The sequence below is a fragment of the Helianthus annuus genome, chromosome 8 (assembly GCF_002127325.2).
Source record: "Helianthus annuus cultivar XRQ/B chromosome 8, HanXRQr2.0-SUNRISE, whole genome shotgun sequence".
NCBI lineage: Eukaryota > Viridiplantae > Streptophyta > Magnoliopsida > Asterales > Asteraceae > Helianthus > Helianthus annuus.
The window spans coordinates 103,519,581-103,535,183 of record NC_035440.2 but is presented as its reverse complement, the minus strand read 5'-3'; the positions used below and the strand labels follow the sequence as shown (position 1 = coordinate 103,535,183).

Sequence of the window (15,603 nt, the reverse complement as noted above, 5' to 3'; positions counted from 1 at the left end):
CGACCCACCATCACTCCCAACAGCTGAACCTTGGAGGCTTGCTTCCTTAGAAACATCGGCATCATCTGAAAAAGTTTCATCACTATCTCCTGAACGAGAACGTTTCTTGGACATGGAATCAAACACTTCAGCACAAACTTTTTCATTAAGCCCAGCCGGCTTCAGTTCCTGTAAGACAGAAAGAGGTTTACTAAAGCAATTTGCAACTTGACTTACATATGGGTAAGTCAACCTCTCCATCTGCTGGACAGATGCCTTAAACACTTCGGAAGCATCAGGACGGAAAAGGGGAGATTGCTTCAAGGCCTGGCCAGACTCGTGAAGTTTAAAACCAGCAATAAGGCCTTGATGTTTCCCCAAATTCAGCAGCTTCGTATAAACCTCTCCAAGGGCAGAGTTGAACTCATTGGAATGAAGAAGGTAGGTAACAACCTGGTGAAAGCCTTGCTCAATGAGCCACTGGTTATCACAATTGGCTTGAACAACTGAAGCCTTCAGACCTTCTTTCTCTTCATCAAAGGCCTTCTGTTGAACAGTCAAGTCCTCCCTATCAGCTTTCAACTTCAACCGGTCAGCTTCGAAACTTTTCTTGAGATCATTTATCTCAATTTCGTGCCTCCTTGTCAATTCACCTACCTTCTTGACCCAAGCTTCCTCCTTCTTTGAAAAACCATCAATTTCCTTCTTCATCACAGCCATTGAAGACTTCATCTTTTCCTTTTTCTTAGAAAATTCCTCGTACTCCTGCATTCCATTCTGAAAACGGGTAACACCCTCGGCTACCAAGGCAGAAAGGTTGCAGGAACTCAACATCAACCTTGATTTAAAGTGGTCACTTTCCATTCCAGATATAGCACCACGAACATCAGGAGGAGCAAAGTGAGCTAACACATTAACACAAACATTCGGATCCTTGAAGCTACCACCAACCTTCACAGTCCAATCAGGAACATAAACTTCATCTTCGTCCAACCCTTCAACATCTCTGCTCAATGAACCCTGAACAGGAGTAGTCACAACCTTCTTGGCCGAAGCCTTCTTCTTGCCATGAACAACTAACTTCTTCTCCTTTTCAACATCAACAGCAACATCTTGACCCTCGGAAACCTCAATATCATCACTTAATTCCACCGAATCAGAAGAAGTAGATTGAGGTGCACTCCTTAACAAACGACGAGAAGAACGACGGGTTGAAGCCTTGGGAAAAGCAGGCTTAGTAAAACCCTTGACGTTAGAAACACTAACATAGCCAGCATCCTCAAATCTCTGTTCTACACCCCTAGCAACAGCATCATCCCCTTCAGCGGCTTGAGCATCCGTAAAGAAAACATCAGACGTATCATCACTCTTGATAAAGTCCAAAGCAGACATAACTACAAAACATTTTAAAAACAAAAAAGAAATAAGCTACCAAATAAAGATATCCCAAAAAGGCAAAACAAGGAAAAAGCATACCCTGGCCATTCCTCATAAGAACCGGATCTCGATTAGCCTTATCCCACAATTTGCTAACACCTAACAGAACTAGCAAATGTTCGGGAAAAGGACGAACCCTTGAAGGGCACTCCCGGATGGCTTTAAGAAAAACTTCATTCAAATCAAACTCGGAAGGTTCTAGTTCATTGAGAACGGCATCCGGGTGTCTCCATGCCATTTTAAAGGGAACGATAGAATCAGAAACCCAGAAAAATCGATCTTTCCAGGTACCGAGTGTGGTAACCATGGAAGAGATTAAACAAATGTAAGCCTTGGATGTCTCAAAGGTAAACCAGTCACCATTCTTCGCCAGGCAAAAAAATCGACGGAATAACAACAGCGAAGCGTCATAACCACAAGCCTGGCATAAAACCTCGAAGTGTAAAACCCTAGCCATGCCCTTCGGATGAATTTGACCAAAGGAAACCCGATAATACTCCAAAACGTTCAATACAAAAAGCGAAAAAGGATGGCGAAGGTTGGAAAATTCAAAGTGACGGCAGTACAAAGCAACTGAACCAGGGGGACATTGATCAACAGATTTATCACAACCCGGTGCAACCGGATTAAATTTAAGACCAATGCCCCATTCAACACAAAAATCCTCCACTTCCTCTTGAGTAAGGCATGAAAAACTAACGGAAAGATCTTTCCGTGCACCCATGATCAAAGTAAAGAACAAGTAAAACACGCAAAGAAATCGGAACTAACCTGGGCAAAAGAAAGGATGATATGGAGGGGGGGATATTCCACGGTCCTCCCAACCGCCGAGGTGATCCCACCTCGCTGACCGCCACCCAGCAAGCCTGAGTTTGGGGGTAAATCCGCTACCGTAGGGGCATTGGGAACGAGCAAGACTCGAACCCGCCACCTCTGGGTTCGAATGCGGGCTGGTGGCCATTGGGCTGACACCCAATGGTTGGAAAGGATGGTATGGAAGGAAACTTGAGAGAAAATGGAGAAAGATTGTTGGTTATCTTGAAAAATAAAACCAATTAGAGGTTATGATTACACGGCAGTTAATTAACCTGCCTTCTGCAAAAACCGTCGTCTGTCACATCAACTGTCTTGTCAAAATTCAAATTTCAAAAAAACCAACTGTAACGAACCCTTCAAGCCTTGAAGCCTTTAAGCAATACAAATAAAATGTGCGAAAGTCAGAAGTCTTTGAGGTCATTTCCCAAAAACCTCTGACTTGGGGGGCTGATGACGGGGGTAGCCCAAGACTAAATAAAGTAACGTAGACACATGAACGCTTAAAAGGTTAAAGGGTTAAAAGGTTCAAATCCCGCGAACTCGGGTGAGCAGCAAAAAGGATGTGAACAGTAAAATATCACTTCACTGATTGCTTGCCCAGCCTCTCACAACCGTAAAAGAAGACATGTGCACAGAGTGTAGTCTTTTACCCGCAGGTCCAAACGCTTCAACCCCTAAAAGGGTAAGTCCCCCACTGCAAGCATGTTTCACTAGTCAATGGTTTCTTCTTTGGGCGATGTCCTTCCCTATAAAATGACACTTCATTTAGTGTTGAGGGACATTCCGATCAGCTCTGATTCCATTGGGATCTCTGGTCTTTTCTCTCGAGTGCTTGTTCCATGCAAGTCTCTCTTCTTTACATTCAACATACACATTTCCACTACTCTCATATCCGAAGCTGAACACACTTCAGTGGAGGATCTCGAGCAAACTACAAAATCTAACTAGTGAACCTCTCTCCACGTCTTGCAAACGTAGGGGGACCCCACGACCTGCGTTAGGCAAACCTGAACCCTCCAACCCTTTTGCCTAACCAGCCCAGCTACTACCATCGGTCTAGTATTTGTTGCATCAACAGTTCTTAACAATGGAAACATATGGTGTAAGTAGTTTACAATTTGCACATCTATGCATTAATCTTTTCAAAGAAATATAAAGTGTGTTGCTTGGAACTGTGACAACTGTATCGATACGTCATCCGATGATTTTAGTTCTTATTTAATATTTTAAAATTGAGATATAACATTTAAGCAATATTTAATTATACCAATAGGTTATTTTATAATATTCACTCGCTTTCATTTTATTTTTGTTAAATCTGAACAAATTCAAAGTGTTTTTATTTGTTAAAGCGCGTATGCACGCGGACTTTAACCTAGTTTTATGATAATTCAACTAGGTTATTGGCCCGTGTGACACACGGGAGTAACAAATAATATTTGTATGAAGTTTAAAGCTATAACTAAGTGAGATTCGATATTAATGCAAATAACAACCTTAATATAATTTATAAACTTATAAATATTTATTTTATAACATTGGAGGTTTTATTTGTAATTATCCATCACTGTCTAAGATTAAAAGTTTGAAACCGTCATGCTTTTAACTCTTGAGAGAGCCACATATAGCCTGTCCGTGAGTGAAAGCCGGTTGCCTCAAGAAGAAACCAACCCTTGATAATAATTGATCCTAACTCTTGGTGATTGTCAGTGTGAAACAAACACAGAGTGGAAATTATCTTCTTTGTACCTTGAAAAGAATTCGCCCAGAGGAATTAAAATAACTTATTTTTTTATAAACTTGTCAATATAATACACTATTGACCTATTGTTAATCAATTTTTGGACAAATGTATAATCCCACACAATTTGAAAGAAAAGCCATTTTGACCCATAGAACCCAACCATTTTACACCAAGCCAACAAAAGTGGATTACTTATTGACCTGGTGTAGAAGTAAATAAAATTAACCTCAAAAATTATTGAGGGATGAGACCTTGTATTTATAATAAAAGATTACAAGGGTTTCCTACAATTGAGGAGAACCCAAACGAGTTCGGCAACAGTGTTGGCCATAGCACGATATTCAGATTCACAACTGGATCTAGAGACAGTAGGCTGCTTCTTAGCACTCCAAGAAACTAAATTGCCTCCTAGAAAAATGGAGTAACCATAGGTAGAGCAAGGTGTATCAAGACAGCGAGCCCAGTCGGCATCTGAGTAACCAACAACGGATGGTGGATGAGGACGAGTGTAGGTGAGACCAAAAGAGATCGTCCCTTTCACATAACGAAGAAGACGCTTGACGGCTTGAAAATGATCAAGAGTCGGATGATGCAAAAATTGTGAAAGTTGGTTAACTGCATAGGACAAATCAGGCCTTGTGATCGTCAAGTATTGCAAAGCCCCCACCAAGGAGCGATAGAGAATAGGATCAGGGTGAGCCACACCATTAGCCGAGAAAGATTCGTATGGTGAAAGAGGCGTAGCGACTGGTTTGGAGTCATACATATGTGCCCGAAGAAGAATATCCTTAGCATACTTAGCTTGAGTGAGAAACAAACCCGTGGAAGTGTAAACAACTTCTAAGCCCAAAAAATAATTAAGATCCCCAAGATCTTTAATCGCAAACTCTCAATGAAGATGAGAAATAAAGAGATTGATAATGGATTCATCATTACCGGTTAGAATAAGGTCGTCCACATAGACAAGAAGATACATGATATGAGAATCCTTTCGAAGAACAAGAAGAGATGTATCCGCACGACTACATGTAAATCCGTAAGCAAGAAGAAACGTGCTCAAATGTTGAAACCAAGCACGTGGAGCCTGCTTCAGTCCATAGAGAGCCTTGGAGAGTTTGCAAACGTGATTCGGATATTGAGAACTCACAAAACCAAGGGGTTGCTCCATAAAAACACTCTCACTTAACTTACCATTAAGGAAAGCATTTTTAACATCAAGTTGGTGCAGTCTCCAATTGTTAAGAACAGCAAGCGAAAGAACAATACGAACCGTTGATGCCTTGATAACTGGACTAAAGGTGTGAGAATAGTCCAACCCTGGAATTTGAGTAAAGCCTTGAGCCACCAGACGTGCCTTGTAGCGTTCTACAGAACCATCAGAATGATATTTAACTCGAAAAACCCACTTGGAACCCAAAACATTGGTGGAGGGTGGTCGAGGAACCAACGTCCAAGTGTGATTGTGTTGTAGAGCATGAATTTCTACAACCATTTCCGCCATCCATAAAGGATCCTTAGCCACAGACTTAAAACCACGTGGTTCAGTAACAGAGGACAGGGCAGCATGCAAGGCATAGGAGTGGAGACATGCAAGATCTGCTTGATACTTGGGCTTAAAAATTCCTGCCTTGGATCGGGTTGTCATAGGATAAGTATTGGCGGATGTGGAAGTGTAGACGGTTCAGTAACGGGCTCGGGTTCAGACATAGCCTCGGAAGCAACCACAGGCTCGGTAACAGGATCGGGTTCGAGAACCGGTGAGGAGGTTGCTGGGTCGGCCTGCGATTGAGGTGAGGATGCGGATGGGCCAGTGTCCAAGTCTGGGAGAATGGGCCCCGTAGAAAGAGCTGGGCCAGTTACAATTGGGCTTTGAGATGGAACACAAAGTAGGCATGAAGCCGATGGAGGAAAGGATGTGGGTGAACTTGGGTTATGCTGGGCCAATTGATTGGATGCATAGGATGGTGATGGAGGATGAACGATATCATCAATAAAGGCTGTAAGTAGTAAGCCTTGAAGATCGACAGTAGCATGGGTGTCCTTGAAAGGAAAGATCTCCTCATTGAACCTAGCATGACGGGTAATAAATATCCGGTTAGTAACCGGATCTAAGCAACGGAATCCTTTGTGGGATGAACTGTAGCTAAGAAAAACACATGAAATACTCCTTGGCTCTAGTTTATGCTTGGAGTAGTCCCATAAAAAAGGAAAAACTTGACACTCGTAAACGCAAAAATTTAAGTATTGTGGCAACATATGAAATAGGACTTGAAAAGGTGACTTGTTCTCTAAGACAGGAGAAGGGACACGGTTAATAATATATGTGGCCGAAGAAAATGCATCTACCCAGAAATTTGTCGGAATGTTAGCATTGAATAACATAGCAAGGCCCGTTTCAACGATATGGCGATGCTTACGTTCAGCACGGCCGTTTTGTTGAGGCGTGTACGGACAAGAATACCTATGAAAGGTTTCATTATCCTCAAATATTTTCCGAACCATGTGATTAACAAACTCGGTACCACCATCACTCTGAAATACTTTGATTTTTCTTGAGAATTGTGTTTGAACGAGGTTAATAAAAACGGATAAAACTGAATAAAACCCTGTCTTAGTTTTAAGTAGGTAAAACCACGTAAACCGGTTTATCCTCAACGTCTAATCAAATCAAAATGTTAGAAAAAGATTTTTAAACTAAGAAAATAAAACTAACTAAATGCTGAAAAATAAAATAAAAATAAAAACAGATAGACAAGATGAATCACTTGGATCCAACTCGTGTATTAGTATAACCTTTGATTATTTTCGCACTTTTGCACTTGTTTAAGAGATTATCTTAGTTATTGTAGTAGGCCCCTCTTTTGAAGGCGACGTTACCCTCAACCCAGTAGTTTGAGTCAGCAAGGATACAATCCTAAAGGGTCGGATTATTGAAAGATAATGAATTAAGTTATTAATGCAAATTATGGTAGGCCCCTCTTTTGGAGGTGACGCTACCCTCGACTAAGTAGTCTGAGTCAGCAGGGATACAGTCCTAAATAGCCGGGTTATAGTATTAATAGTAGTTAACTTATGAGGGGGTCAAAGAGTTTGGATCCCCGCCATCCAATACCTTTGGGTATTGAAGGAGATCCTACTAAATTTGACCCAGGTCCCTTGCAGGACCTCTAAACGCTGAACAAGGGCAAGACCCTTACCAAACCGTTCCCTTAACCCCTGACCAGGTAGCCAACATACCTCCATATAGACCGTGGAGATAGGAATGGTGAAAATCTTTTATTTTATATAGACAGTAAAATAATGCCAAGACACCACGGACAAACGATAAGGAAGAATCACCTTCAACATAAGCAACTAGTTATTAAAGTCATTAATACAAAACCAAGTAAAAAGTGCAAAAGATTAAAAATAAAAAGTATTATACTAAACACTTGTCTTCACCAAGTGATGTAAGAGACTTAGGCAAACATGGCCTTGATTGTCAAGAACTCTTACGATCAATCTTGGATCCCGAGACGACTCACACACTCTATGATGGACAATGGATGATGGTGTTGTGATGGTGGTGGATGGTGGATGAAGTGTGAGAGAGGTGGTGTGCCAAGGGATGAGTTGCAATGAAGCCAAGCACTCCTATTTATAGGCTGAACAGAAGCCTGGGCACGGCCCCGTGTCCGCTGGGCACGGCCCCATGCCTGTCTGACAATCTCTCTCCTCATTAATTATAATTCGCAATTACAATTAATGCGCCTGCAGTACTTTTGCCACGCCCCCGTGTTCACTGGGCATGGCCCCGTGGTGGGCAATAGAAGCTTCTATAGGTTTGTCTTATCTGCTGCTTCTTGGGCACGGCCCCGTGCTGGCTGAGCACGGGGCGTGTTCAGTCTTCTGCCTTCTCTGTTTTGCTTGGGAGGATGCTGTCGAGGGGTCGGGCAATCCACTTTTGTTCCTTTTCTTGTATTTATGTTAGATTTAGCTGTCTTTTTGCTTCTTTTGTTAATTTGAGCTCATTTAATCCTGAAAATACAAAAGGAATACAAAAACACTCTTTTTCCAACATTAGTACTTAAAAAGGGTTAGTTTTATGCCTCATTTGATGTAATTTATATGTTGCATTTTACACACATAAGAGGCGGCCTACGATTAGTACCACGGCCTCGATTATTCCCAGAATACGAACCGCGAGAGTACGATCCGCGAGTTGAAGAGCCGCGGCCCCGACCATTACCAGAATCGTGTCTGTTCTGAGCATGAAAAGCAACGGGAGGAGTAGAAGTGCCATGAAGAGATTGCAAAAACAATTCATGACTCTCGGCCTGGGCAATCAAATCACGAAAAGCTAGGGCAGGCTTTGTCGCACGTAGGGAAGTAGAGAAAACCTCATAAGAGGGTCCAAGACTGCAGAGAAACCAGTGCAGTTTGTCGATGTCAGCAACCGGATGTCCGATGGTAGCGAGCTGTTCACAAATATTCTTAAATTTTCGAGCAAAAACAGTAACAGAAGTGGTACCTTTGGTTAGTGAACGAAGCGAGTCACGTAAACACTGAACCCGCTCAACAGATGCATTGTTGTAGGCGGCTTCGAGTGCTGTCCAGATTTGGCGCGCACTATTTAAACCAAGAACCTCAGCCGCAGCCTCCTCTGTTAGTGAAGAAAGAAGAAGAAGAAGGGCGGCTTTTTGATCATTAGCAGTCCATGAAGCAAACTCCGGATTAGCGATAGTTTTGTTATCGGCTGTGACTGTCTCCGACGGCGAAGACGAAGAGCCATCGATGTAAGCCGTGAGGCTATGATGAGCGACGAGTAGACGCATGTGATTACGCCAAACTAGGTAGTTTGTAGCAGAAAGTTTGAAAGTTTGATGGGGTAAAGATGCGGAACATTGGTGGTAGGAGAATCAGAGGGGGAAGCCATGAGGAACTAGGAAGAAATCGAAGAAAGAAGAGGGCAGTGGGGGGCGATTAGGGTTTGAAGGTTATTAGGCTGATACCATGTAGAAGTAAATAAAATCAACCTCAAAAATTATTGAGGGATGAGACCTTGTATTTATAACAAAAGATTACAAGGGTTTCCTACAATTGAGGAGAACCATAATAACAAGGAAATAAAATAATTAAAACTATTACAATATCTACAAATCTTTTTTGTTAATACCTGGCATTTCCCAAATGCGCAGCCTCATGCACATGCTTGTTACCAATTGCTATCACAAACTAACAATGCTACAGTTAATATTGTTAAGCATCTATGCAAGTTAAAAGTATATAGATGTGTATACATATGTGACAAAATATAAACTCCTATATAAAGTTCAATTACATGTGACCATATATGTCTAGAAGGTTTGCCTCTCTTTACAAAACAATTCGATAGACGATAGACCCACCAAAAAATAGAAAGCCACTAAGCCAAAACATTTTTGGTCCAGGATTTTAGTTCCTTACTTCCTTTTACAAAAACAATTAACAAATATGATCCCAATGGCAAAACGGGTCAAAATGGCCATCTTTACCCGTTATCCCATGAGATATTAAAACTAAGTACTCCACAAAAATCTTCAGGAACTAATACAATATGCTAACACCAAGTTCAATTCCACAACATGTTATCCCTCCCATAAGGTATTGTTAGTATCCAAATTAAATTAATTAAGTTTATCTTAAATTCCCTAAATCTACGGATTCGAGTCATTATATAACAACTTAACAGAAGTAAAAAGGTTCTAGATTATAAAAACATATAGGTTACTGCTATTGAGCTCCCAAAAAAGTAGTAGATTCTACTTACTTTTTTTTAACGGCGAGTTTCTACAACAGGCGATAGATATCACACTCACCACATTGGCAGGCCCTCCAACCCACTCTGGCCAAGACTATGTTGTCTTAACCGGGCCCACGCTTGGCATCGGAGTTTGGCTTGGCGCTCCCCAAGAAAATTTCCAGCCTACTGCCCACCCGAAAGACCGGGAGCGTGTAGTTGCACCCTCCACAAAAGTCTAAGACTCTCTGAAGTAAATGCACTGTAATAGAAAACTCGGGTGTGCTCCGGGAATTAAACCTGAGACCAGGTCTTTGTTCCCATCATTGCATGACCACTGGGCCAAAGCCCAGGATCAGATTCCACTTACTTGTAACAACTTTTCGCTCTCCTCGTTTTGCCTTGTTTTTTTGGATTTGGAATTCTGAAAAAGGTTTGAAAGGACGTCTTTTGTTGTAGTGTTGGACTCCATAGCTGAATCGTTTTTTTGTTTTAATGTGATTTGATGCTGGTCATTTCATAAGACTGCCTTTTCTGCTTAAGTAGTTTCATCATGTACCAACATAATGTCTTAAATCTGCATTAATTAAATTTAATACATATTAAATTCTTTCTACCATAAAATTATAATGGCTCTAAAATCATGTTTGGCAGTTCTATATTTCCCAAATAAAAAGTAGGAAGAAATGAAAAGTATTCATGTTTAATGTCAATTGGTGTCTATACTATAATTTTGAATATTACTAGGGAGAAAGCCCGTGCGATACACGGTATGCATAATAGCTATTGTTTGTTTGTGGTAAGACGTCTGACACGGCCGGTGCAAGTAAACATTTTTAGAAACAAACCTTCCTCTCGGGAAGACAACGGGGTTTTCGCACCCATCACACCACATATCGTTTTCTTCACGCCCCACACCTTTCATGCAATTCCCACCGCCACATGTCAGCCTGAACCACTCTTGGCTATTGCGTATGCGTTTGACTTCCACACGACAGGTAAATTCAGCACACTGCATATATTACCAGCATAACTATAAACTTTAACCATTTGATTCAAAAATGATAACCAATATTGTGCTTATCCAAAATGACATATCTAAGTGTATATTACATTCTAATGCAAACTTGATTTGACCTTAACCAAAATGACCAACGTTTACATATTCTTGGTTCGCCACGAATTACGTACACACTTTATCTACCCAATATTTAAATTACATTTTGTGTTTCCAATAAATATTTATAAACGTGAATTCGATATTAAAAAAACAGTACTTTTTTCGATATTAAAAATGTGAATTCGGTATTAAAAAATATTTATAACTGTTAAAAAATATTTATAAATATCTATAAATGTGAATTTCGTATTAAAAAATAGATTTCAATATTAAAAAAACATTATTTTTTTCAACCGCAATATAGTCCTCCTATGTGATGTGGATACAACCAACAACCGTGTGGGGTCAGCTTGGTCGTCACAAACTATGCGAATTTGGATTTGGTTATTGCCTATCAAACTCGTAAACTGACTGTTAGGTTTTAACATACGAATGTAAGTCCAAATAGATGTTTGATTTAATGTATTAAAAAATAAGTTTGTGCCTTCATATAACAATCAACTCATACATGCATATGAAAATTGTATGATCATATGTAATAACAATCAACCTGTCAGGAAGTCATTTCTTGATTTATGATAATACCATAAAAGGATGAATGTATATATATATTGAACATATGGTTCTTTTTGAGTCTTAACTAATCAAAAACATCCATATTTATTTAGTGGCAATCTTGCTGTCTAACCCAAAATGTTTGATAGAAAATCTAGCACCAAGATCCCACTAAACGCGTTTTTGGTTATTAGGTTACCTTTGTAAATAATCCTTCAAGTATCCTTTTAACACAATTAAATTAATTAACTTAAGATAAAAATAAAAAATATATAAACTCATTTGGGTAATCATATTATAATTATCCATAATTAAATATTTAGCATATATAGTTAAGTTAATATTAAATTTAAAAGTATATATTTCTTTAACATTATAATTTTATAAAAGAGACGGTCGATGTCACACCCCCAAAATCCACCTGCGGATAACACCCGCTTCGAGGGCGTGACTGACCAGGATTCCAGCCACCAATTATACCGAATACTTAAGTTGATAACAAAAGTAATACTTACTATTCATAAGCTTAGCAAATATTAAGTTCCGAGTTTAAAGTTTTAAGTTCAAAACAGTAATAAGTAGCGGAAGCATAAGTAAGGTAGTTTAAAACAAAGTTCATGATTCAAAATAAGGTAACACCCAACACAAGGGTGAACAAACACTACACGTTCCCAAGCAGCAAGCTCCATCGTCACGGGTTACCTGCAAAGCATGCAGTAAGGGGGTCAACAATAATGCTGAGTGAGTCCACTAGTTGTCCAGTTTTAATTACCAAAAACATTGTTTCACCGGTTAATTTATCCGTTTATACATGCCCTGGGGAGCTACCCCAAAAGTTAGCGACTAAACTGTTTTTCCAATACCGAACACTAGGTAACCGTTGCGTATCCGCAGGATGCCCCGATGTCAATGTTCTATCATCATTGACGGATTTCTGAGTACATTAGTTCACGCCCGTCCCAAACCAGGGCACGGTGTGAGGCTGGTAAACACCTAAATAGCGCTATCAACTAATAACCCGCTCGCCTAACCCGGCGACTAATCGGTATTTGTAGTAGGGACTTGAGTGATAGAGTTTCGTTTAGTGCCGTTAGTTGCAATCCGTATAAACAGTAATTAACCAAAAGGTTTCCCAATACCCGGGAAGGAAAAGTAAGTTTTGTTCCCAATGACTAGGGAAGGTATGTAAATGGTATCCCCTTTTACCAGGGGATAGGGTTGTTAGTCTCGTGTCCCAAACCACCGGGACGCATGCTTTTAAGTTGTGAACTCACCTTGGGTTGCTCGGTAGGTTAAGGTTACTTGTCAATCACGTTGGTCACCACGTCCTAACATGGTTACCGGTATAGGTCAGGTTCGGTATACAGGCATTCACGTAAAAAAAAACTTACACATAACTAACACGTATCAAGCATATAAGTAAACAGTGGGTTACTGGGCCGGCCTAAGAAATTAAGCAGTCAACAGCAACACGTAATCCAGTCAACAGATAGCCCAAGTTAAACACATATGGGCCCAGTAACCAAAATGAACAGCCCACTCGCAACCAGCTGGTCTCGAGTCGCAACCAGGTGGTTTCGGCTTGTCACGTTGTGGTTGCGAGTCGTAACCGTGGTCTCGAGTCATCATGCTGTGGTTGCGAGTCGCAACCGACGTAGTCTCGAGTCGCAATCACGTGGTTTCGACTTGTCATGCTTTGGTTGCGAGTCGCAACGGTGCGGTTTCGAGTCGGAAGGCTGTCGTTGCGAGTCGTAACCTGTCACTTTCATGTACACGTGATGATGCAGGTGCATCAGTCCCTTTTGTACCAAGAATTCAGGCCCATTTTAGGAAACTACCAATAAGGTTTCACTAACACTTTGCCAAAGCTGAATACTAGTAAAGATAGATCAAACTTTGCCATTTTTACATCTTCAAGCCATATTCAAACAAGTTCATCCTATCTTCATATTTTTCTAGGGTTTTCATGCCAATATAAACACATATTTATGAACCGAAAATCACACATTTAACAAGATCTTGATGCTAAACAAGAAAACATACATTATAGCCGAAAATCTTATGCTAAACATCATCATTCTTGCAAGAAACAAAGAAGCATAGTGTAGTTGGCTATGAACACTTGTAAACTACCAATATCATGTCATTTTTAGTCATGTTAACACATATTCACAAACTTTGCAAAACATCCTAATAATCATGCATAAACTACTAACCAACCATTTCTTAGTTCATACAACATACATACATCTTATACACAAAAGATAACCCACAAGATAGCACTAACCGGTTATGAGAGGAGGAGCCGAAAACAAAGAAAAGAGAACCAAGAAGATGGAATGTCCGAGTGATAGTCTTGACCGAGTTTCTTGTCCGGGATCTTTGCTTGAACCGAAAATAGGAAGGGATTGGGGTGTGTTGTTGAGGGTTTCTAGTTGAGAGAGTTTGAGGAGTGTTTGTGTGTGTAAAATGGAAGAAGTGGGGGAAAGGTGGGATATATATACAAGGGGATGTTTCGGGTTGGGCTTGGGGGTTTCGGCCCAAACCGGTTTCGGCTCAACGGCCCACTCGAGACCGAGTGGCCCACTCGCAACCGCCCGGTTGCGAGTCATGGTCTCGGGTCGTGGTCTCGGCTCTATTATATATCTATACTACATATATAATACATACAACACATAAAATGCACAAAGGATCACGTTTTCATTTAATAATAATCATATACACAAAATATTACAAGGTGATCGTTCGGAAAAACCTCGAGTGTCACATTATCCCCAAGTTTTAAGAACTTTCGTCCCGAAAGTTGAAGCAGCCACTGCCAAGCTAGCGTGTTTCAACGGGGTGTCACATCATCCCCCCGTTAGTTTGGAATTTCGTCCCGAAATTCGGTTGTAGCTTCAGTGCTGGGGTTTTCGTTTGGGAATAACTGGGGATACTTGGACTTCATCTGGTCCTCCCGCTCCCAGGTAAACTCTGGGCCGCGCCGTGAGTTCCAACGAACTCGCACAAGGGGTATCTGGCTACGTTTGAGGGTTTTGATTTCTCGATCCGTGATCTCAATCGGTTCCTCAGTAAAGTGTAGCTGTTCATCGATCGTCAGTTCCTTAAAAGGAATCACAAGTGTTTCATCCGACAAACACTTCTTCAGGTTAGACACGTGAAAAACATTGTGCACTGCACTCAGCTCTGCAGGCAGGTTCAATCTATAAGCAACCTTACCGATTTTCTCGGTAATTTCGAACGGTCCAACATACCGTGGATTCAGCTTGCCTCGTTTACCAAAACGAACCACACCCTTCCAGGGTGAGACTTTAAGTAGAACCCGGTCCCCGACCTGGAATTCTAATGGTCTCTTACGCTTGTCAGCGTAGCTTTTCTGACGGTCACGAGCTGCCGCCATGCGTTGCCTGATCTGGGAAATCTTTTCCGTTGTATCTACCACTAGTTCTAGGCCTGTGAGTTGACTATCACCAACTTCCGCCCAGCAGAGAGGTGATCGGCATTTACGACCGTACAATGCCTCAAAAGGTGCCGCCTGAATGCTAGTGTGGTAGCTGTTATTGTAGGAGAATTCCACCAACGGTAGATGCTTCTCCCAGTTCTTGCCAAAATCGATCACACATGCTCTAAGCATGTCTTCCAAGGTTTGGATGGTGCGTTCAGACTGCCCATCCGTTTGCGGGTGATAAGCGGTGCTCATGTCCAAACGTGAGCCAAAACATTTGTGCATAGCTTGCCACAACTCGGAAGTAAAACGAGCGTCTCGGTCGGAAATAATAGAAATTGGCACCCCGTGCCTGGAGACTACTTCCTTTAAATAGATTTCTGCCAAGGTTGAGAACTTGTCTGTTTCCTTAATGGCCAGAAAGTGTGCAGACTTAGTCAATCGATCTACTATCACCCAGATAGTATCATTCCCACGTTGGGATCTAGGTAGCCCTGTAACAAAATCCATGGAAATCTGTTCCCATTTCCATTTCGGGATTTCGGGTTGCTGTAGTAGGCCTGCTGGTTTCTGATACTCGATCTTGACTCTTGCACAGGTCAAACATTTGCCAACATAGGTTGCTATGTGGGCTTTCATGCCAGGCCACCAGTATGTGGTTTTCAAGTCGTGGTACATCTTATCTGCACCAGGATGTACTGAATAACGGGACTTATGGGCTTCGTCCATCACAAGCTCTCGTAGGTCTC

At 41.2% G+C, this 15,603-nt stretch overlaps 1 protein-coding gene across 1 annotated transcript; it reads right to left on the bottom strand.

The window, feature by feature from the left end:
- Positions 1 to 4,247: 4,247 nt before the first annotated feature.
- Positions 4,248 to 4,742, bottom strand: LOC110870440 (uncharacterized mitochondrial protein AtMg00810-like). Its single transcript, XM_022119621.1, has one exon. It carries the CDS (start codon positions 4,740 to 4,742, stop codon positions 4,248 to 4,250), a length of 495 nt encoding a protein of 164 aa, XP_021975313.1.
- Positions 4,743 to 15,603: the final 10,861 nt, after the last annotated feature.